The sequence below is a fragment of the Salvelinus alpinus genome, chromosome 10 (genome assembly GCF_045679555.1).
Source record: "Salvelinus alpinus chromosome 10, SLU_Salpinus.1, whole genome shotgun sequence".
NCBI lineage: Eukaryota > Metazoa > Chordata > Actinopteri > Salmoniformes > Salmonidae > Salvelinus > Salvelinus alpinus.
In genome coordinates this window covers 30736053-30760281 of record NC_092095.1, presented here as the reverse complement: position 1 = coordinate 30760281, position 24229 = coordinate 30736053, and the positions used below count along the sequence as shown (strand labels likewise).

Below are 24229 nucleotides of genomic sequence, written 5' to 3'. Positions count from 1 at the left end.
CGCCTGTTAGCTTTCACGATTCTTGCTCTTTTCCTCCGATCTCTTTTCACCCACAGGACTGGATGTTTTTTATTTGTCGCACCATTCTCGGTAAACCCTAGACACTATTGTGCATGAAAAGCCCAGGATGGCGGCCGTTTGAGGTACTAGACCCGGCACGCCTGGCAACAACGAATATACCAAGCTCAAAGTCGCTTAGGTCACAAATTTTTGCCCATTATTACATACAATCGACCAGTAACTGAATGCCTCGATGCCTATTTTATATAGCATGCCACCGCCACGTGACTCACGTCTGTCTGTAGGAGCGATCTATTTTCATGAACGGGGTGGTGTACCTAATAAACTGTCTAGTAAGTTTGTGTGTATAGTAATGTATGCATTCAAGTCTGTCTATGTTATTAAATTAAGTATTTGTCTAATGTATTTTGGGTGTCGGACCACAGGAAGATTAGCTGTCGCCATTGCTAATGGGGATTTCTTTTTTATTCTACTTGATTTTTGTCTGTCTATGAAGGGGTCAAATGCCAAGCCCCCATACCTTTTACAGCCAACCATTGCTGCCGCACTGGAATGTGCACCAAGAATGTGTTCTACATCCTTCATTTAAGAGTTTTACTGACACATTTATATGCGAGCGTGCGAGGTAAATAAACAAATAAAAGGAAACTGCAGCCAATACCATAAAAACAGTTGTAACTAACAGGTCCTCTGGTCTGAGAATTGATACCTCCGCACACAATGATTGGTAGAGAGAGGAGTTATTAGAAATACACACTATATTCATATTGTGGTTTAAAGCAATTACAAATACATGCACAGTGCATGCTACGGTCTAAGATTGACATGTCATAAATTAGAGTAATATGTGAAGTTTAACACGCTGACGTCTGAAGCCCCCTAACAAAGTAAAACAGTGCTAAGGGCTTGCTTATTTGCTAAAATATGTTTTGGCAGGGACAGTTATAAGCAGTACAATTACTTTATATTAAAGTAATTATAGTTTAAAAGCCTATTATGCTGATGTGACGGCTACCTCAAAACTACTAATAGGTCAAAAGACTCAGCTTTATTTTTTAGAACCATCCAATAAAAATATCACTTAAACATTTTAACCCCTTTGTGGGTCACGCATTAAACTGACTAGATAAGTTCTGGGAGATGGTTGTTGTGCATCCAATGTGAATACACACACAACGAGGCACAGGGGTAAGGGTTGGCAATAGGGTTTGTATTGACTTCAGCAACAGACAGACAGAAGGCAGACTCTGCCTCCATTGGGGTGGTATCCGGCCCCATTGCATCCTGGGAGAACACGGCAGCGGGGGTAGTAGGGATGCCAATGGACTCCAGGCCAGAGCCAGAAGAGAGACTGCAGTCAGCCTCACAGGATATGGGGAGCGGAGAAGCAGGGCTGACATCTGCAGTGGATATGGTAGAGGAGCATGCAGGTAGAGGTTCTCCACAGGTCCTCTTGGACAGCCTCCGATTCAAGGCACGCATGGTCACAGGAATAGACATACATCTGAATCAGAAGAGCAAGACGATGAATATCAAAGTCATGTAACCAACAACTCATTAAGTAAATACTTAGTGTAAGAATGTGGTCTCTGCCTAGAGACAAAATTAAGCAGTATGACTGAGAAATGGACCTAGTGGGAGAATACAAAATCAAACCTCTTTAGGACTCTGGAGACGTATTCATCCATGGATTCTGACTCTGACCCCACTGCAAACAGACTGCAGGTGAGCTTCCGGGAGTCTGCCACATTCACCAGCACTGCAAGACAACAATACACCACACTAAACCCTGAGTAGAGAGCATGGAGTGTAACGTATTGCATTGTGATTCCACTAAACCGACCCCTGCAGAGTAGAGATAACAAATACTCACAAACAGATAGAGAGTCACTGTCAGATAGGTGAAAGGTCACAGTAAGGCTGGAACCTGACTCAGGGAAGACCTCGCAGTATAGGTCACACACTGGACCTAGAAAAAGGGGTTTGGTTATAGCCAGGTCAACAATGTTCTCTCATATGAACAGTTTGACATCCTTTTGAGATAAGGATGCAACCACCATCAGATTACTTAAGACACATTAGATACCAAACATGTAATAATTAAATAGTATTCTGTGACATTTGGGGATTGTAGGATTAGAACCCTGATGTATGCTCAGTTGCTTACTTACCTGGGCCGGGCCTGTGAGAGGTAATGCAGCTGGCCAGTAGAGTGTTAATTGCACACTGGTGGCGGAGCAGCTCCAGTAGGGCAGGGACATGGGCGGGGTGGGCAAAGGGTATTGTACTCATCAGCGCCCCCCTCAGAGCAGCTTCTTCCCATGCCGCCCCCGGCAGCACATAGCTGTGTATCTCTTTACCTGGGAGGGGCTGGATGGAGAAGACAGGTGTGTCAAAATGAATACCTTTGATGGAATGCTGAGTAGAAGAAAGTGGTGTAGGTCTTACTGTGCACAGCTGTCAATGATATAGTGCCAGTATGATATACGTTGTAGAGCAAAATGATAAGTCCATAAGCATTCAAATCCTGTTTTGGTTTAAGCATATATACACACAAACCACTAGAAAGTGGGCATCTTGGCCATCCCATGTTTTGTTGCCACCATTTTCCCCTAATAAGGTCATCATTAACTGGGGAAAAGGTGCCCACTGCAGGTCAGCATCAGCTATGGCAACATCTAGGAAACAGTAGCAGTTTGATCACAAGAAAGAAAGGGAGATACCTAGTCAGTTGTACAACAATGCGTTCAATTGAAATGTGTCTGGTATCATCCCAATGTGAATTACAGTGCAGGACGACCCATTTATTCACAGAAGACTATAAGCGCAATTGAATCTTGCTAAAAGGATTATCAAAGCATACAAACCTGTAATTTGGCTGAGCTTCTCAACAAAGGAAGAGAGCATTGGTAGGGGTGGCTGCAGTTTGAGCTGGAAGCAGGCTGGCATCATTTCAGAGAGCACCTCACAGAGAGGACTGAACAATGGTAGACTGCAACAACAAAAAGCACAAACTCAAGCTCATTATTAACATAGCCGTCTTAAATTTGGGATTTCATCCTAATATGGGGAATTCCATGTTTTGCATTTAGAAAACCTCAGATATCAATGCATCATTTGAAAATAGTAATATAATGACATTGAGATAGTTACCCCTGGGCGTCAAGCTGAGGTGGCTGTGGGATGACAGATGCCATCTGGAGCTTGTGTGTAGAGTCAGTTGGCCCCACTGTCACCAAGGCCAACTGGCCAACACTGCCTCTCTCTGCAATCCCATAGCAGAATAAAACAGTACTTTTTTTTTTTTTAAGAAGTAACATTCAAATGCAGTTGCGAATGTTCCAAAACATACCTGAATCAGACATCTCCAACAGAATGTCAGAAGGGCTGATGTAGTATTGGATAGTCATTGGGATACCTGAATAGGACAGACAAAAAAAAAGAAGCATATTTCTGTTAGTCATTGAGGGTGATCGAGCAGCTAAAGAAACAACTAGGGGCTTTCTGGCTAATGGTCTTGCTCCCTTTAGTAGTAACCTACCTTCGCTCCCTGCCGTAAGATAGCCAATCCTGCCATTGAGAATCATGTCCACTTGAAGATTGCACTCCCTTAGTGCTCTGAAAGGAGAAAAACATTTGTGGATATTTCAACACAATGACATAGGATTTCATTCAAGACAACCTCTAGCTTCTTTAATTCTCACAGCAAAATGCAGGAGTCACAATTCCTTCTCTATTCAACTTCGGCCATTCTAATTATATTTCACTAACCTTGGCAAATGGGATATCTTCTGTAGATCTTTCCCCAAGAACTGAAGGGCTGTGTAGACCTTAATCTTGGTCTCACTAAAAAATATTAGACTGGTTAAGCGGCATGATAACAGGCCAATGACATTGAATATCAACTAGTGGTAAAAAGGCAGTACTTGTCTCCAGGGATGTTGTACAGGGAGGAAAGGCCTTTCAGTTTCACTGAGAATTCTTCAAACTTCTTTGACCTGTGCAGTAATAAACAGATGGGGGTAATCTGAAGTGCCAACAATGTATACTTTGTTAGAACTTGGTAAAATAAATGTCAGGTGACCTCAGTTGACAAATTGTATTAGTCAGACCGTATGTATTACATCTTACTTTAGCAGTTGAAGAAGTGACTCGCTTGACTGTAACACACAAAAAAAAAATTGGCTTGAGTGACATGAGTAATTTCAAACATTACAAAATGTTTTCCTATATAGGAATGAAACAATCAGTCTAATACCAGAGGGGCTTCTCCGTGTTGGGCCAACTTGACGTCCTCCACCTCTCCCCCAGGCAGCAGTAGGACCTCTAGGTAGAACATGTCGGCTGTGAGGTAACAGGTTGTCTCAGTGGGGCTCAGGTGGGACCCCATCCTGTACAAGACAGAGGTCAAGGCTCAATAATGAGAAATGCCATTGCAAACACCAAGAGCGCGATGGAGGTTATTTAGTGTATAGCATCAAATGAATTCCACACTGTACAGGCCTAAGAATCTTTCGATCCAAAAATCAGGAAACTCAAAAGATGCTGCACTGATTTGGAGCATTCAACATGGGTAGAGGTCCCTGGATTATCCAGTAGAGGGACCCAAAGTCTAGGCATTATATTACCGAATGAAAACAGATTACAAAATCATCATATTACCCTCTCTGTTTGGCTATTATCTCCAACCGTGATACCATGGCGCTCAAAGACGACACTGGAACAGAAAACAGTTTGGGAAATGTTTCATAAAAAGTTATAATTTGAGTGAAGTGACCATACAACAAATGGCAGACAACAATCATAACTCTGCACGATGACCTTCAACTGGAATGGAGTGCATTGCAACGGATACTAGTCTATGCAGAAGATTGAATTTAGCTGATGTTGTGAATACAAATAGCTCATGTTTTGTTTACCAGTCAGTGCTTCATGGAGTATTTTCAGACACCTAATCAGTGGTTCACAGGGTTTGGTGTCACCTCTCGATTTGTCCTATAAAAATACAGATGAAGACATTTTTGGAGCAGCTCAAGTATCCTGAGAGAAAGCACTTACTACATACTATGACAGAGTTTGAGAAAGCGCATCTCTTGAGAGTCTTTAGGAACTGAATGAACTTAGGGCTTAAGACTGAGCAGCATTGTTGAGGGCAGACATCTAGATGGCCCAGGCCCTACTCCAGCTGCCTTATCCCCTTGGACCGCACATCCCTGTCCGCCCAACAACCACTCTCAACCCCACCCCCAACAGGCCCTGGAGACTGACTGCTGCCAAGCTGAACTTCTTTCCGAGGCCACACAACACAATCATCCCCAGTCGTGGAGTGCAACTGGACAATGGCCATGGATGGATCAGGATAGATTCGTCACATCCGAGTCCAGAAAGCAGTGTCCAACTGACACAATTCCAAAAACCTTTCAGCCCATTCTAAAACGACAAACAAGAGCTTTTCAATTGTACCCCCACTGACGTTGAATCTAAACAATGATAGCTCTGGGTAATGTGTTGGGAAGGGGGTGGCACTTAATACTGGAAATGATTGCTGTTGGTGACAGATCATACCAGTTACTCAGTCAAATAAGGGACCAGTTGTTTATGTAGAGTTATACTAATCTGGCTAAAATCATCTTGGAATGCCAACATCTGGAAGGCATTTCAAGTCTTGTGGCTGAACGGTCACGGATGTTTCTCCTCAAAACAAGTTTGGTGAAACATTAGCCCAAGATGTACTGTTAAGGAGTGAAGGCTAGCCTACTCCATTAACATCCAAGACCCTTCCTTATATGTAATGGTCAGAGGTAAACTGGCTCTGGCAGCCAACTACGCCATCTAAACGTGAATCGATTCTTAATCGCGATATGGTTCTGGAAACATAAGGCCCTCTACTTTCAAATTGAAAAGCAGATCGTTTTAACCCCCGCAGCAAAATGTGTCCGGGGGCATGCCCCCCAGGATATTGTTTTGGTAGAATGACTGAGGTCACAGACATTCTACTCCAAAATGTATGAAAATGTAATTATGTTGACAATATCAAAAGATAGAACTGATGAGAGCCACTGCACTGTAGGGAGATGAGGAGCAAGTGGTGTCTGTGTGATCGTGGCTCTCATTCGCACCACTGCTCATTCTGTTTGCTACAAATAGCCTATACATTGTAACTTGTCATTGATCTTAAAATGGATAGTATGTGTTTTTTTGGCAATTAAGCCCTTTTAATCTGACTCGGTAAGTAAAAACTCACGGATACCATTTGTCTATGCGTGCAGTTGAAGGTAGTTTTGCGAGCCATTGCTAACAAGCATTTCTACAGGAAGAGCTAGCATGCTAGCTGTTCCCATAGACTTCCAGTCATTGCGCCAACGCTAGGTAGTAACTTCCTTCAAACTGTGCGCAGAGACAATTATGGTATCCATGAGATCATCTGACTCAGGGTAAGTAGAAAAAGGCATAATTGCTGAAGTCTCGCACTATCCTTTTATAAGTGCCTCTGCAGAGAGATATACAAAACTCAGCAAAAAAAAATAAACGTCCCTTTTTCAGGTCCCTGTCTTACAAAGATCATTCGTTAAAAATCCTTCTACTGACTCTGGAAAAACACCAAAAGAAAGATGCCCAGGGTCCCTGCGCGAACGTGCCTTAGGCATGCTGCAAGGAGGCATGAGGATTGCAGATGTGGCCAGGACAAAAAATTGCAATGTCTGTACTGTGAGACGCCTAAGACAGCGCTACAGGGAGAAAGGATCGTCCTCGCATTGGCAGACCACGTGTAACACCAGCACAGGATCGGTACATCCGAACGTCACACCTGCAGGACAGGTACAGAATGGCAACAACAACTTCCCAAGTTACACCAGGAACACACAATCCTGCCATCAGTGCTCAGACTGTCCGCAATAAGCTGGACTGAGGGCTTGTAGGCCTGTTGTAAGGCAGGTCCTCAACAGACACCACCGGCAACAACGTCACCTATGGGCACAAACCCACAGTCGCTAGACCATACAGGACTGGCAATAAGTGCTCTTCTCTGACGAGTTGCGGTTTTGTCTCACCAAGGGTAATGGTCGGATTCGCGTTTATTGTTGAAGTAATGAGCGTTACACCGAGGTCTGTACTCTGGAGGGGGATCGATTTGGAGGTGCAGGGTCCGTAATGGTCTGGGGCGGTGTGTCACAGCATCATCGGACTGAGCTTGTTGTCATTGCAGGCAATCTCAACGCTGTGCGTTACAGGGAAGACATCCTCCCTCATGTGGTACCCTTCCTGCAGGCTCATCCTGACATGACCCACCAGCCATACTGCTCGTGACTTCCTGCAAGACAGGAATGTCAGTGTTCTGCCATGGCAAGCGAAGAGCCTGGATATCAATCCCATTTAGCACATCTGGGACCTGTTGGATCAGAGGGTGCGGGCTAGGGCCCTTCCCCCCAGAAATGTCCAGGAACTTGCAGGTGCCTTGGTGGAAGCGTGGGGTAACATCTCACAGCAAGAACTGGCAAAGCTGGTGCAGTCCATGAGGAGATGCACAGCAGTACTTCATGCAGCTGGTGGCTACACCAGATACTGACTGTTACTTTTGACCCCAACTTTGTTCAGGGACACATTATTCAATTTATGTTAGTCACATGTCTGTGGAACTTGTTCAGTTTGTGTTTCAGTTGTTGAATCTTGTTATATACATACAAATATATACACATGATAAGTTTGCTGAAAATAATCACAGTTGACAGTGAGAGGACATTTCTCTTTTTGCTGAGTTTATATAACGTTCAAAAGTTTGGGGTCACTAACAAATGTACTTGTTTTTGAAAGAAAAATCACATTTTTTGTCCATTAAAATAACAATTGACCAGACATACAGTGTAGACATTGTTAATGTTGTAAATGACTATTGTAGCTCGAAACGGCTGATTTTTAATGGAATATCTACATAGGCCCATTAACATCAACCATCACTCCTGTGTTCCAAAGGCACGTTGTGTTAGCTAATCCAAGTTTATTATTTTAAAAGGCTAATTGATCATTAGAAACCCTTTTGCAATTATGTTAGCACAGACAAAAACTGTTCTGATTAAAGAAGCAATAAAACTGGCCTTCTTTAGACTAGTTGAGTACCTGGAGGAAGTCTTCAACTAGCAGCTTCATTAAATAGTACCCGCAAAACACTAGTCTCAACGTCAACAATGAAGAGACTACTCTGGGATGTTGGCCTTCTAGGCAGTTGCAAAGAAAAAGCCATATCTCAAACTGGCCAATAAAAAGAAAAGATTAAGATGGCCAAAAGAACACAGAGGAACGCCTCCAAGAAGGCCAGCGTCCTTCTTCACTGTTAACGTTGAGACTGGTGTTTTGCAGGTACTATTTAATGAAGCTGCCAGTTGAGAACTTGCGAGGCGTCTGTCTCAAACTAGACACTAATGTACTTGTCCTCTTGCTCAGTTGTGCACTGGGGCCTCCCACTCTTTCTATTCTGGTTAGAGCCAGTTTGCGCTGTTCTGTGAAGGGAGTAGTACACAGCGTTGTACGAGATATTCAGTTTCTTGGCAATTTCTCGCATAGAATAGCCTTCATTTATCAGAACAAGAATAGACTGGCGAGTTTCAGAAGAAAGTTCCTTGTTTCTGGCCATTTTCAGCCTGTAATCAAACGCACAAATGTTGATGCTCCAAATACTGAACTAGTCTAAAGGCCAGTTTTATTGCTTCTTTAAATCAGTACAACAGTTTTTAGCTGTGCTAACATAATTGCAAAAGGGTTTTATAATGATAAATTAGCCTTTTAAAATGATAAAACTTGGATTAGCCAACACAACGTGCCATTGGTACACATGAGTGATGGTTGCTGATAACGGGCCTCTGTACACCTATGTAGATATTCCATTAAAAAAAATAAAAAAAATTCTCCAGCTACAATAGTCATTTACAACGTCTACACTGTATTTCTGATCAATTTTATGTTATTTTAAATGGACAAAAATAGCCTTTCAAAAACAAGGACATTTCTAAGTGACCCCAAACTTTTGAACGGTAGTGTATATCGATTTATTTACCATACTTTTGGGAGTGGTGTAAATTTAAATGACTATAGGGTAAACAATCAAATTTATTTATAAAGACCTTTTTACATCAGCCGATGTCACAAAGTGGTATACAGAAACGCAGCCTAAAACCCCAAACAGCAAGCAATGCTGAAGCTTCTGTTCACACTGATTAACGTGTAGACAGAGCGTGAGGACTGTTACACACATTGGCAGCGCCGTTATAAAAGCTTCAACTGAGAACCAAGAGCTAGGTGAAGTATTAGTCCATGTTCTGGATCGAGTTTGTATCTTGATCTAGCAGCAAAACACTAAACCAATGTTTAACTTACCTACCTGCGTCTGCCTGTTTGGCGACGCTTTTCCCATGTGGGAGGGTATATCCGTGGTCAGTGGACGGTAGGGAATGCGTCGACGAGCTGTGCCCAGGAAATAATTAAATCCAATTGTTAGATGCTAACACCCCATCTCCATATCAAAACATGGATTCCATGTTATATAGCATGCTGACCAGACACGTCGTGTGCGCGAGCATCGCAAAATACATTTAGAAATCCATGTTATTCAATTATTGCGGCAACGAGCGTCTGCGTTGCCAATGGCTAAAATAGAACTCCTTTCTATTTCTGACGCAGATCGCGCTGAAAGTCCTGCCTCTCCCATCTCCTCATTGGTTTATAGAAGCAGGTACCCACGTGCCATCTCCTCATTGGTTGTACCCACGTGGGTGATTGAAAGACGAAATGTTTTGCCGGTTGTCGTGGTAAAAGTGTAGATGCCAATCACCATATAATTTCAAAGATGAAAAAGCCTGGAAGGAGGAGAGATGACTAGAAACGATTCGGTTGGCCGTTTTATGTGTGGATTAATTGTCGGAGTAGAAGACCTTGTGCATTTCAGGTAAAATAACCAGGTAAAATAACCAGGTAAAATAATAAAAAAAATTGCTAGCAACAGCAAGCTAGCTAAATAGGACAAATTAGCTAGCAAGTGCATGCTAACTAGCTAAATCCCAAATTAATGTAATTGGTTCAGAGTTTGTTTTGATATTTTAACCTGCGTGTCGTGATCGCATTTGGTGTATGGGGACAAAATAAATTTATGCACGATGGCGCACACGCGCAGCCGGTTTGGGTTCCGTGTTATTGCCTTGGGAGCACACCTTCAGGATTGGGTTGGTGGCTCGCATCCAACTTTTAGGTGCATACACCGCCACCTACTGTACTGGAGTGTGAGGTCAGTCATGGCCTACCTACATTCAATTCCGGTAATACAAAATTGGGAAAAAGGATAATTTCCCTGCCAACTATTAGCCCTCACTAAAAAATTTAAACCCCCACCCCATTCCACTATTTAATCCTACTCCAGGCCAATGGTCTGGGAGGACAGAACACTACCACTCAACCCCCCCTTGCAACTCTTTTGCAGTAAAACCTCACAACAACAAGTACTTCTTTGCAGCTGCCACCACAACCTCTATTTTCTGTGACTTACGTTCCATTTCTGCAGTACAGTTGACAACAACGGCAATGAATGCTAAGAAACCCACATTATTCCCATTCCTCTCTGCGTACTCAGAGGAATCCTCTCAGGAGCCCTCACTCTGTACCCATCTTCCTCTAACACGCTCTACACTGCTTCAGCATACATGCATACATACATACATACATACATACATACATACATACTACTCTGATCCTGTAAACCTCAACCTGCCTTTCTCTCACCGGAAACCTCCGATCTCCAGCCCCATGGGCACCCCCACAACTTCCTCCACCGATACTACGCATCTTTTTGTCTCATGCCCTCCTGCACACATCTAGGAATCTCCCTCCTACACAATGCTGCAACAACTTAAGCTTGGCACCTAAAACACTAATATTTTCAGAACAAAAGCGCTAACAGGATAACTGACACATCCTAACTTGACCTTGTCAGGCAGACGTCTAACAATTGGATTCAATGATTTTCTACACGGGCACTGCTCAGCAAATGATGCATTACCAATTCACTGACATACCCTCTGACGTGGGAAAAGTGTTGTCAAACAGGCACAGAAACAGATTGGTAAATAAATTGCATGGTGGGTTAGTGTTATATTGCTAGACTGAGAAACTCGGTCTAGAACCTGGGCTAGGTGAAACCTGGGCTAGGTGACATTGGAGGAACATTTCAGAAATATTTCACTAATACTTACCATACACCTGCGAACCAGTTTAAAGGTCTCATTCCATGTCTTTTCTGCATATTTTGAGTGCAGGTCCGAAATTAAGGACTTACGCCCAACCACTGATGGGCAGAAAATTAAGTGCTTAAGATACAAATACATTGGATGGCGACATCAAACAGAAGACAGCAGACTGGAAATAACAATTGCCATTGTGTGAATGGGGTCAAAAACCAGGCTGAGCCTCTATTGGCTATATATCTGCGTTCAATTGCTTCCCTCAATTACAACATTTTGAATATTTACCTCGGTATTGCCCTCTCTGAATTACATTAGTTCGCTAAGCACTAGTCTGACTAAATCAGGTTGTAATGTTCAATTAGTTGGTATACACCCAAAACTAATGACTGCAAAACTGTGAAATTGTTGTTTAAAAGCCAGAATGTTGAATAAAATTATATTTGCGCTTATTCTAGCAGTTGGCTGTGCAGTTTGTCCTTCAGCCGCTCCCAATTTGAGACATATCCGCAGGAAAGTATGGATTACAATTTATTTTTTTTGGTGCACAGTGCTGAAGTTGACATTTCTATCACTTGGCACATGCGTAAAACCATGTAAATAACTAATGATTTCTGTTAGTATGCATGCAACACGTACACACGTGTTTGCTCATGACCAAAGGCAGGTGTAAAAGATGGAAGTAGCCTACATGCACGCAATGCATGCATGCATACTAACTGAAGTCTGCAGGTGTTTACATGGTTTTACGCATGTGCCAGATGATAGTAGACATTTCTACTTCAGTACCAGCGCTCTAAAAAGTTGGGTAAACAATAGTTTACCGTGGATATTTCGATCATCTGAAGGTCCAACACCACGGACAACCAGTAGACAAAGTTCAAATGTAATTTTATTAAACACTGTGGCTTGTGAGGAACGTTCACACGATGTTGCAGTCATTAGTTTCAGTCTGTATCAATTAATTTATCAAAATAGCCAAGCACATCTCTCACCTGCCATCTTCAATTATATCTTGAACCAGAAGTTGGTGCCCATGCGGTTTCAGAAAGAAAAAAACTGTCGCGTTTCCTCTAAAATAGGCCTACTCTGAAACAGGTCCAAAAAAAAAAGTGTATGTGATGATACGCACAGGAAGAGCTCCATCAAGTGGGACATGACACCAATGATTTAAATACCCACAGTAGGTGACGATCAGGGGGAGCTGTTTTGAAGCCACTGATCCTCCATCTTGGTACACCCCCACCGATGTGAAATATATTTTGGAAACTATAGAAATGCATTAAGGTAAAAAAAAAATTAAAAAATCACTAATTATTTTAGACACCTTAATGTTTCAATTATATTTAATTTGAGCTTAACCAAAATGAAAAAAATATATAAAACATGTAAGTACAATTTGTAAAAATATTTTATGTTACTGTCCTCAGTAAAACAAAAAAAATAACTTAAATACCCAGTATATGTAATTTTGTCCTTGAAACATTGAAATAATTCATTCAAACCTATGGAGGACATCCTCATCTGGGGAGTGCCAATATGGCCTACCAGTTGCTTCAGACTCTCATTGGCCAATACATATTACTCACATCCAGGGTTTATATACATTATTGCATCAAGTTATTCCTTCTTTTAGCGCCAAACACAGACTGTTTGTTCATTTGTCTAACGATTTTAAGCGCATTCCAATTGTAACACTATTTAGGCTATTTAGAGACTATAAATTAAATTATTAGTCATTATTAATTTATACTCTAAATTAGAGTATAAATTGCATATCGCCAAACTGTCGCTTACTCACTGTGGATTGTTTGTAGACTGGAATGATTTACTGCAGATTGCTCACATACTGGTCACACCCACATAGTTATCCAGCAGGTGCAGGCACTTAATAATGTTCTATGTTTTTCTTTTTCTTTGGAATTTGATTGGCGGATTGCATCCAACTTTTAGGTGAGGTCAGTTACGGCCTACCCACATTAAGTTATCTTCATTAGGCATGTTCTATATTGAGCGGTGTGTTTCCTAATATCTATATCCCGTAAAGATGCCCTAGGTAGAAATCGCTACGCCTTTTCCTGGTTGCTAAAATTGTAATAGTTTCCCTAATTTCAATTTATGTGACAAAACAAGCAAGTATAGTTTAGAAAATCATTGTACCATCTAAACCGCTGTGAAATATATTTTCCATAACCAAAAATATTGTATTTTCAGCTGTTTGAAGCTGTTGTACAAAACGGAAAGTAAAACATGCAAATGAAATTTAAGAGCAGGAAGCATAGAAATAATGCACATAGAACAGTTCTACTGCTTCTTAAACTTGCTTTCAATGAGAATGACAGAACTATATGCTTTCAATGAGAATGACAGATCTACAACACAGATTTCTATGTGAATTTAGTGGGTTGCCCAAAAAGTTACATATTGCAGCATTAAATGTTTATGTGATATTATGTCCTGATATTGTGAAATGTAATAGCCTTTGCATTGACCATTGATACAATAACTATTGAGAAGTATTGATTATTTTGTGAAATATTAATGTTAAACGATGAAATTACAGTTTATGTGCATTTTGCATTATCACAGTGTTAGGCTTTAATACTTTGGAATTTTGGTAAATATGTCCTTTATCTACTTCCCCAGAGTCAGACGAACTCATGGATACCATTTTTATGGCTCTGTGTCCAGTATGTTAGCGTTCGCTCACGAACCTACCTCTCACGAACCTAGCTTCCTTCATGCTGGACACAGAGACATAAAAATGTACTCCACTAGTTCATCTGACTCTGGGGAGGTAGAGAAAGGGCCTCAATGCCAAAATCCCGAAGTATCCCTCTAGCCTGTTCTGGTCGATACTTGGGGTGCGTTCAGCAGGAAACAACGGTTTGCAACGTCCAGATATAAATATGTTATGTAAGCTAGAACAAACATGCCTCACCGACCATTTAGGCTGTGTTGACACAGACAGCCCAATTCTATTTTTTTTTTTTAGCTAATTGGTCTTTTAGTGGCCTTCGTCTTGACGCTGGAGAGACATTAAGGTTTTAAAGTTAATTTCCTGCAATTCTAGACATTTTGCCATGGGGCAGAGATAATATTCACAAGTTTAAATCTAATTTCCTGCAATTCTACACATTTTGCCAGGATTTCTGCCATGTTAAAGATTTATGAGTGAGCATGACCTATATGAGTGGGCTTGACCTCCATGCCCGGTCAGTACCGCTAGACTAATTTACCAATCTAAAAATTGTTTACTGGCATGGCTAATTGAGTGACTGTCAGTGACCGACATAACAATATAAAAATTGCTGATGCACAACCAAATGTCGAACGTGCACCTTGTGTATTCTAATACTCCAACTCTCTAATACTCTAAGTTGGGACCCGGAATGAGTTCCTAGCGGCCTGGGGACCTAAGTAACCGCTTTGTCACTTATTCCTAGAGCCGACCCTAATGTTGGCTCTATTCATGTCATTTCTATCTGTAACGTTCGACAACGTTTGGCTACTGAACGTGGCCCTGGTTGCTCATTTTCAGGAGAGATTATGCTGGAGTGACATGTTGTGCCAAGGCTCTCTAAACTCAGTTGTGTTAGGAATTATTGACACTGTCCTTATAGGCGTGTAGTGAATTGGCTATTTAGATAATATATGTGTTATTTTGACAGTGTTCGTCATCAACGTTCAAATACACCCACGCGTCTAGTGTGTAGAGTCAATTCGAAAATGTCCCAAGCTCAAACTGGTGTAGTGAGTTTGGAGTTGAGATGGCAGAAGTGTTTTTTGAAGATGGAATTCGTTGAGTACAGTTAGTGAGAAAGATGAGTGGACAACAGTGAAGTCCAAGAATGGAACAAAAAGGGATACAATTGTTGTGGAAAATTAGTCTGATAAATCGTTGCATTGGAGTATGTATTTTGGATAAGGCTGTTCATTTGGGAAACCCTTTTGAAGTCACAAGGATGGTGAAGAAGGCGTTGGGAAAAGTGGATGCAGTCAAAGTAACCAGGAGTGGTATGGTGTTGATATTGTGTGTATCTAAAGAGCAAAAGGAACGTGTAGTGTGGCTCGCAAAGTTATCGGTGCATGAAGTGGACAGCTTTGATTTCCGGAGCAGGGCACAGGTAAAAGGTGTTATCTCTGGCGTCCCGTTGGATATTGATAATCAATATCTTAGGCAAAGAATTACAGGAGTAGTTAATGCACGTTGATTGAGCCGTATGGATAATACTAAAAAGGAGCAAAGTGTATCTCTATTATTGATGTTTGATGAAGAGTATCTACCATCCTATGTAAATCTGGGCTATATAAGAGCGTTTGTGCAATACAAGAAATGTACAAAGTTTGGCCACGTGTCAAATGTTTGCAGGCGGAAGGAATACGTTATTGAACGGTCTGTGAATGTAAAATGTTGCAACTGTGGTGGGGATCATATTCCCGAATTCCCTGAGTGCCGTGAAAGACGTCGATGTGTCAAGGATCATGGCTGTAAAGCACATCTCCTATGTGGAGGCGGTGAAGAGAGTTGAAGGGGCAAGAGGCCACAGTTCTGAAGAAGATATGGCGGTGGATGCACCGCAACCAGTTGCAAATGGTATACCTCAGTCAAGTTATCTGGATACATTTAGTGTGAAGAAGGTGGATTTTGTAGCATTTATAGCCTCAGTTATTAATTGTACTGCACAAATGTCCAAGAAGCCCAAGCAGCTGAACATCATTATAGCTGCAGCTGAGAAGTTTTTGGCCTCCAAGACTTCCCGGCAGAAGCACTGCAAGGACTACTGTCCCCAGAAAATGTCCCGCCCTCACAGGATCCTTCTGAGCCTGTGTATGGACTTGATTATAACAGAAAAGCAAGCAGATTCATATTGTATGGAATTGTTATATATTTATTTGATCTTTACCCTGCATTATTTCCTTTATGGGATCTTTATAATCCACCTGTACAGTAGGTGGCGGAATGCACATATAATTGTGGCGTACGCCATTATACCAAAGAAGAGGTGGTCGGATTGGTGAAGTGTGTAGAGTTTAACCATAGTTCGGGGAATGGGAAATGGTGGCGAGTAGTGCGGACGGAATGGAGAAAAAGTTGGTGAAGCAACAGCTGTGCTGGAATGCGAACAATATGGGTGTCAGTACGGATGGTATGGAGCTGGAGGATGAGGGTCAAGGACCGGAATGGTCGATAGTGGAAAGCCAGGAAGAAGAGAGATCAAGATACAGAAAGCAGTTGAGCGTCTAGTTTAAAAAGCATAAAGAGGGCCAAGTTAGGAAGCAAGATTAGTGATGTGTCGGAGTGGAAAGTTGTCATGGTGTTTGATGAGACCACAGGGCCTCACACTCTGTCCATCTAACTAATGCCGTAGAGAAAGGTAGGTGAAGTGAAATTAGCTTGGTTCATTGGTAGCCAAGCTCAGCAAGAGAAGATTTTGGAAATGGAAACGTTTAAAAGCCATGTCCCTCGTGCTTATGCTAGATTGAGGGGAGTCATCACTGTGGCAGAGTGATTGAGGCCAAAAGGTTGATCAGTAGGAAAGAGGGTCAAAGATGTGAAAGCTTATCAGTCATGCTGAGTTTTGAGAAAGTCTTGCTGAGAAAAATACAGATAGGACTCCTTAGTTTCAATGTTAGAGAATTTGTCCCAAATGCACTGCAGTGTTTTAAATGCCAACGAATGGGACATGTAGCTGCTCAATGTAAAGGAAAGAAAAGATGTGCCAAGTGTGGAGGGGAACATGATTACGGTGACTGTGGAAGCAATGTGAAGGTTAAGTGCTGTAATTGTAACTGTTGAATCCAAGATGGCGTAGCAGTCGGACGTGTGTTTGTCTTGTCTTGTCCCGTGTAAATAGTCCTCGTACTTTTCGTATACATTTCGTATATATTTTAATTTCACTTTCCATCTAGGAACTGAATATACATTCCTACATTCCGCCTCACCCAATGTGGTACGGACCTGCTATTTTTTATACTTTAGAACCGTAACCCCAATCAGAAGCTAGCCAGATAACTAGCTACTAGCTAGTAGTCAGTTAGCCACTGCTGCGGTCTTCACCCTTAACTCGGACACAGCCAGCTTCAGCTCGGGCCAATACCTGCCAGTCTGCAAGCGCGATATCAACCCAGAGCATATAGGACTGCTTTTTCTCTACCACATCACCGGATTCCTGACGCAAGCTCTGGACAATTACACCGTATCATCACAGCTAGCTAGCTGCAACCGAGTGGCTACTACTGGCTAACACCTCTGTCCCGAAGCAAGCACCAGTTAGCCTTGAGCTAGCCTCGAGCTAGGCCCATCTGCCGGCTAGCCGAAGAGGTCTACCAGCGAATTCTTGGGCTACAATACCTCTTTTGCCAATTGGACTGGACCTTTTTTTGCCGACACAGAGCCCTGCCAATCCATCACAACTGGTCTAAATCAGCTACAAGCTAATTTAGCCATTTTTTTTGCCGCTGCTAGTAGCTTTTACCTTCTGCACAGACACCAGCCCTGTTATTAGCCTGGATATTACTCACCAATTTACCAGCATCGGACTGTCTCTCGACAACAACGCCGGATTCCTGCCGTAATCCCTGAGCCACTACTTCTGATCCTCACAGCTAGCTTGCAGCTAGCGCAGCTAGCGCCACTGCCACGAAGCTAGCACCAGTTAGCAAACACAATTCTACAATTCACAACCTCTCTTTCGCCATCCGGCTTGGATTCTCTGTCGACACGACCACGTCTGAGCAGACCCCCTCCGTCTGAGCAGACCACCCCCCGGGCTACTAACTTTAAACGCCGCGTGCTAGCTTAGTGGAGGCCTCCCTGCTCCATCTACGGCTGCCCCCTGGACACTATGATCACTTGGCTACATAGCTGATGCATGCTTGACTGTCCATTAATTCACGGTACTCCATTCTGTTTATTTGTGTTTTATCTGTCGGCTCTGTGCTTTAACTCAGGATCTGTGTGTAGTTAATCCGACCCTCTCTGCCTAGTCGTCGCCATTTTTACCTGTTGTTGCTGTGTTAGACTAGCACCCTGTTATTGCTGCTGTTATCTTACCTGTTGTTTTAGCTAGCTCTCCCAATCAAGACCTGCAATCACTTTATGCCTTATTGTATGTCTCTCTCAAATATCAATATGCCTTGCATACTGTTGTTCAGGCTAGTTATCATTATCATTGTTTTGGTTTGCAATGGACCCTGTAGTTCCACTCTCCGTACCTCTGATACCTCCTTTGTCCCACCCCCCACACATGCGGTGACCTCACCCATTGAGACCAGCATGTCCAGAGATACAACCTCTCTTATCATCACCCAGTGCCTGGGCTTGCCTCCGCTGTACCCGCGCCCCACCATACCCCTGTCTGCACATTATGCCCAGAATCTATTCTACCACGCCCATAAATCTGCTCCTTTTATTCTTTGTCCCCAACGCTCTAGGCGACCAGTTTTGATAGCCTTTAGCCGCACCCTCATCCTACTACTCCTCTGTTCCTCGGGTGATGTGGAGGTAAACCCAGGCCCTGCATGTCCCCAGTCACCCTCATTTGTTGACTTCTGTGATCGAAAAAGCCTTGGCCTCATGCATGTCAACATCAGAAGCCTCCTCCCTAAGTTTGCCTTACTCACCGCTTTAGCACACTCTGCCAACCCTGATGTCCTTGCCGTGTCCGAATCCTGGCTTAGGAAGGCCACCAAATATTCTGGGATTTCCATACCCAACTATAACACTTTCCGTCAAGATAGAACTGCCAAAGGGGGAGGAGTTGCAATCTACTGCAGAGATAGCCTGCAAAGTTCTGTCATACTTTCCAGGTCTATGCCCAAACAGTTCGAACTTCTAATTTTAAAAATTAATCTCTCCAGAAATAAGTCTCTCACTGTTGCCGCCTGCTACCGACCCCCCTCAGCTCCCAGCTGTGCCCTGGACACCATCTGTGAATTGATCGCTCCCCATCTAGCTTCAGAGTTTGTTCTGTTAGGTGACCTAAACTGGGATATGCTTAACACCCCGGCAGTCCTACAATCCAAGCTTGATGCCCTCAATCTCACACAAATCATCAAGGAACCCACCAGGTACAACCCTAAATCCGTAAACATGGGCACCCTAATAGACATTATCCTGACCAACCTGCCCTCCAAATACACCTCTGCTGTCTTCAATCAAGATCTCAGCGATCACTGCCTCATTGCCTGTATCCGCCACGGGTCCGCGGTCAAACGACCACCCCTCATCACTGTCAAACGCTCCCTAAAACACTTCTGCGAGCAGGCCTTTCTAATCGACCTGGCCCGGGTACCCTGGAAGGATATTGACCTCATCCCGTCAGTTGAGGATGCCTGGTCATTCTTTAAAAGTTACTTCCTCACCATATTAGACAAGCATGCTCCGTTCAAAAAATGTAGAACCAAGAATAGATATAGCCCTTGGTTCACTCCAGACCTGACTGCCCTCGACCAGCACAAAAACATCCTGTGGCGAACTGCAATAGCATCGAAGAGCCCCCGCGATATGCAACTGTTCAGGGAAGTCAGGAACCAATACACGCAGTCAGTCAGGAAAGCAAAGGCCAGCTTTTTCAAGCAGAAATTTGCATCCTGTAGCTCTAACTCCAAAAAGTTCTGGGATACTGTAAAGTCCATGGAGAACAAGAGCACCTCCTCCCAGCTGCCCACTGCACTGAGGCTAGGTAACACGGTCACCACCGATAAATCCGTGATAATCGAAGACTTCAACAAGCATTTCTCAATGGCTGGCCATGCCTTCCTCCTGGCGACTCCAACCTTGGCCAACAGCCCCGCCCCCCCCGCTGCTACTCGCCCAAGCCTCCCCAGCTTCTCCTTTACCCAAATCCAGATAGCAGATGTTCTGAAAGAGCTGGAAAACCTGGACCCATACAAATCAGCTGGGCTTGACAATCTGGACCCCCTATTTCTGAAACTGTCCGCCGCCATTGTCGCACCCCCTATTACCAGCCTGTTCAACCTCTCCTTCGTATCATCTGAGATCCCCAAGGATTGGAAAGCTGCCGCGGTCATCCCCCTCTTCAAAGGGGGAGACACCCTGGACCCAAACTGTTACAGACCTACAGTGGGGAGAACAAGTATTTGATACACTGCCGATTTTGCAGGTTTTCCTTCTTACAAAGCATGTAGAGGTCTGTAATTTTTATCATAGGTACACTTCAACTGTGAGAGACGGAATCTAAAACAAAAATCCAGAAAATCACATTGTATGATTTTTAAGTAATTCATTTGCATTTTATTGCATGACATAAGTATTTGATCACCTACCAACCAGTAAGAATTCCGGCTCTCACAGACCTGTTAGTTTTTCTTTAAGAAGCCCTCCTGTTCTCCACTCATTACCTGTATTAACTGCACCTGTTTGAACTCGTTACCTGTATAAAAGACACCTGTCCACACACTCAATCAAACAGACTCCAACCTCTCCACAATGGCCAAGACCAGAGAGCTGTGTAAGGACATCAGGGATAAAATTGTAGACCTGCACAAGGCTGGGATGGGCTACAGGACAATAGGCAAGCAGCTTGGTGAGAAGGCAACAACTGTTGGCGCAATTATTAGAAAATAGAAGAAAATAGAAGAAGTTCAAGATGATGGTCAATCACCCTCGGTCTGGGGCTCCATGCAAGATCTCACCTCGTGGGGCATCAATGATCATGAGGAAGGTGAGGGATCAGCCCAGAACTACACGGCAGGACCTGGTCAATGACCTGAAGAGAGCTGGGACCACAGTCTCAAAGAAAACCATTAGTAACACACTACGCCGTCATGGATTAAAATCCTGCAGCGCACACAAGGTCCCCCTGCTCAAGCAGGCGCATGTCCAGGCCCGTCTGAAGTTTGCCAATGACCATCTGGATGATCCAGAGGAGGAATGGGAGAAGGTCATGTGGTCTGATGATTCAAAAATAGAGCTTTTTGGTCTAAACTCCACTCGCCGTGTTTGGAGGAAGAAGAAGTATGAGTACAACCCCAAGAACACCATCCCAACCGTGAAGCATGGAGGTGGAAACATCATTCTTTGGGGATGCTTTTCTGCAAAGGGGACAGGACGACTGCACCGTATTGAGGGGAGGGTGGATGGGGCCATGTATTGCGAGATCTTAGCCAACAACCTCCTTCCCTCAGTAAGAGCATTGATGATGGGTCGTGGCTGGGTCTTCCAGCATGACAACGACCCGAAACACACAGCCAGGGCAACTAAGGAGTGGCTCCGTAAGAAGTATCTCAAGGTCCTGGAGTGGCCTAGCCAGTCTCCAGACCTGAACCCAATAGAAAATCTTTGGAGGGAGCTGAAAGTCCGTATTGCCCAGCGACAGCCCCGAAACCTGAAGGATCTGGAGAAGGTCTGTATGGAGGAGTGGGCCAAAATCCCTGCTGCAGTGTGTGCAAACCTGGTCAAGAACTACAGGAAACGTATGATCTCTGTAATTGCAAACAAAGGATTCTGTACCAAATATTAAGTTATGCTTTTCTGATGTATCAAATACTTATGTCATGCAATAAAATGCAAATTAATTACTTAAAAATCATACAATGTGATTTTCTGGATTTTTGTTTTAGATTCCGTCTCTCACAGTTGAAGTGTACCTATGATAAAAATTACAGACCTCTACATGCTTTGTAAGTAGGAAAATCGGCAAAATCGGCAGTGTATCAAATACTTGTTCTCCCCACTGTATATCCATCCTGCCCTGCCTATCTAAGGTCTTCGAAAGCCAAGTCAACAAACAGATCACTGACCATCTCGAATCCCACCGTACCTTCTCCGCTGTGCAATCCGGTTTCCGAGCCGGTCACGGGTGCACCTCAGCCACGCTCAAGGTACTAAATGATATCATAACCGCCATCGATAAAAGACATTACTGTGCAGCCGTCTTCATCGACCTGGCCAAGGCTTTCGACTCTGTCAATCACCATATTCTTATCGGCAGACTCAGTAGCCTCGGTTTTTCTAATGACTGCCTTGCCTGGTTCACCAACTACTTTGCAGACAGAGTTCAGTGTGTCAAATCGGAGGGCATGTTGTCCGGTCCTCTGGCAGTCTCTATGGGGGTACCACAGGGTTCAATTCTCGGGCCGACTCTTTTCTCTGTATACATCAATGATGTTGCTCTTGCTGCGGGCGATTCCCTGATCCACCTCTACGCAGACGACACCATTCTATATACTTCCGGCCCTTCCTTGGACACTGTGCTATCTAACCTCCAAACGAGCTTCAATGCCATACAACACTCCTTCCGTGGCCTCCAACTGCTCTTAAACGCTAGTAAAACCAAATGCGTGCTTTTCAACCGTTCGCTGCCTGCACCCGCACGCCCGACTAGCATCACCACCCTGGACGGTTCCGACCTAGAATATGTGGACATCTATAAGTACCTAGGTGTCTGGCTAGACTGCAAACTCTCCTTCCAGACTCATATCAAACATCTCCAATCCAAAATCAAATCAAGAATCGGCTTTCTATTCCGCAACAAAGCCTCCTTCACTCACGCCGCCAAACTTACCCTAGTAAAACTGACTATCCTACCGATCCTCGACTTCGGCGATGTCATCTACAAAATAGCTTCCAATACTCTACTCAGCAAACTGGATGCAGTTTATCACAGTGCCATTCGTTTTGTTACTAAAGCACCTTATACGACCCACCACTGCGACCTGTATGCCCTAGTCGGCTGGCCCTCGCTACATGTTCGTCGTCAGACCCACTGGCTCCAGGTCATCTACAAGGCTATGCTAGGTAAAGTGCCGCCTTATCTCAGTTCACTGGTCACGATGGCTACACCCACCCGCAGCACGCGCTCCAGCAGGTGTATCTCACTGATCATCCCTAAAGCCAAAACCTCATTTGGACGCCTTTCCTTCCAGTTCTCTGCTGCCTGCGACTGGAACGAATTGCAAAAATCTCTGAAGTTGGAGACTTTTATCTCCCTCAACAACTTTAAAAATCTGCTATCCGAGCAGCTAACCGATCGCTGCAGCTGTACATAGTCCATCTGTAAACTACCCACCCAATTTACCTACCTCACCCCCCATACTGCTTTTATTTATTTACTTTTCTGCTCTTTTGCACACCAGTATCTCTTCTTGCACATGATCATCTGATGATTTATCACTCCAGTGTTAATCTGCTAAATTGTAATTATTCGATTTATTGCCTACCTCATGCCTTTTGCACACATTGTATATAGATTCTCTTTTTTTTTCTACCATGTTATTGACTTGTTTATTGTTTACTCCATGTGTAACTCTGTGTTGTCTGTTCACACTGCTATGCTTTATCTTGGCCAGGTCGCAGTTGCAAATGAGAACTTGTTCTCAACTAGCCTACCTGGTTAAATAAAGGTGAAATAAAAAATAAATAAAAAATTGTGGGGGAGAACAGTGCAGCATTTGGTGGATGCCAGGTACAGAGAGAGGCTCAGAGATATAAGATCAGTCATGATGTATCGTATGCAGAGGCCGTAAAATAGATTGGTAGAACTACAGTGCGGATTTATGGAGTTCACATGGATGTACCTGTAGTATATGTACTGACTGTCGGGGCTGGTGCTTCTGATGGTCCGGGCATGGTTTCGAGGCTTGTTCAGAAATCTTGTGCTCATGAATGTGCAGTGTCAAAGGACACTTTGATAATGAATAAAGTTGAGGTCATAGCTTTTATTGTTAAGGTTATCAATACGATTTGGGTTGTGGAAAGCAGAAATTCCAGGTTGAAGGTTATTGCAGACACAGCAAAATAGATATTGGGGGTAACAGATGTTGCTGTTGAAATGGTTGTTGACATGCTGAACAATCCTAAGGGTGGAGTGTTTAATGGGAGGGGGGAGGGTGTGGTAGAAGTTAAGGATTTATTTGTTTTTTTCTTTTCTTTTCATGATAATACAGAATTGGGCAGCTCATGGTTAATCGTACATTCCACCACAGTAGGTGGCGGCATGACTTAAACGATTTCTTGCGGC

The 24229-nt window shown here is 43.4% G+C and overlaps 1 protein-coding gene across 5 annotated transcripts; it reads right to left on the bottom strand.

Moving 5' to 3' along the window:
* Positions 1-580: 580 nt before the first annotated feature.
* Positions 581-13126, bottom strand: med1l (mediator complex subunit 1-like). Of its 5 annotated transcripts, none has more exons than XM_071328823.1 (19): positions 13045-13126; positions 12426-12512; positions 12239-12332; positions 11256-11347; positions 4941-5016; positions 4684-4738; positions 4280-4412; positions 4153-4181; positions 3948-4019; positions 3793-3867; positions 3563-3639; positions 3374-3439; positions 3175-3286; positions 2889-3013; positions 2581-2699; positions 2193-2391; positions 1895-1990; positions 1678-1780; positions 581-1525 (listed from the first exon to the last, which is right to left on the bottom strand). In XM_071328823.1, exons 3-19 carry the CDS (start codon positions 12243-12245, stop codon positions 1144-1146), a joined length of 1818 nt encoding a protein of 605 aa, XP_071184924.1. In that variant the 5' UTR covers positions 12246-12332; positions 12426-12512; positions 13045-13126; the 3' UTR covers positions 581-1143. The 5 variants fall into 5 exon arrangements, with proteins under 5 accessions (XP_071184924.1, XP_071184926.1, XP_071184925.1 ...); XM_071328825.1 differs by having other exon boundaries at positions 12239-12327; XM_071328824.1 differs by having other exon boundaries at positions 12833-13047.
* Between the last annotated feature and the right edge of the window lie 11103 nt (positions 13127-24229).

Bases quoted from the DNA above. Each gene is read 5' to 3' on its own strand.
- med1l (XM_071328821.1), bottom strand. The intron at 5,017-11,255 runs GTAAGTATTAGT...GTATTTTTATAG, and splicing joins AACTGGTTCGCAGGTGTATG to GACAAATCGAGAGGTGACAC. The intron at 2,700-2,888 runs GTTTGTATGCTT...ACTGTTTCCTAG, and splicing joins GAAGCTCAGCCAAATTACAG to ATGTTGCCATAGCTGATGCT.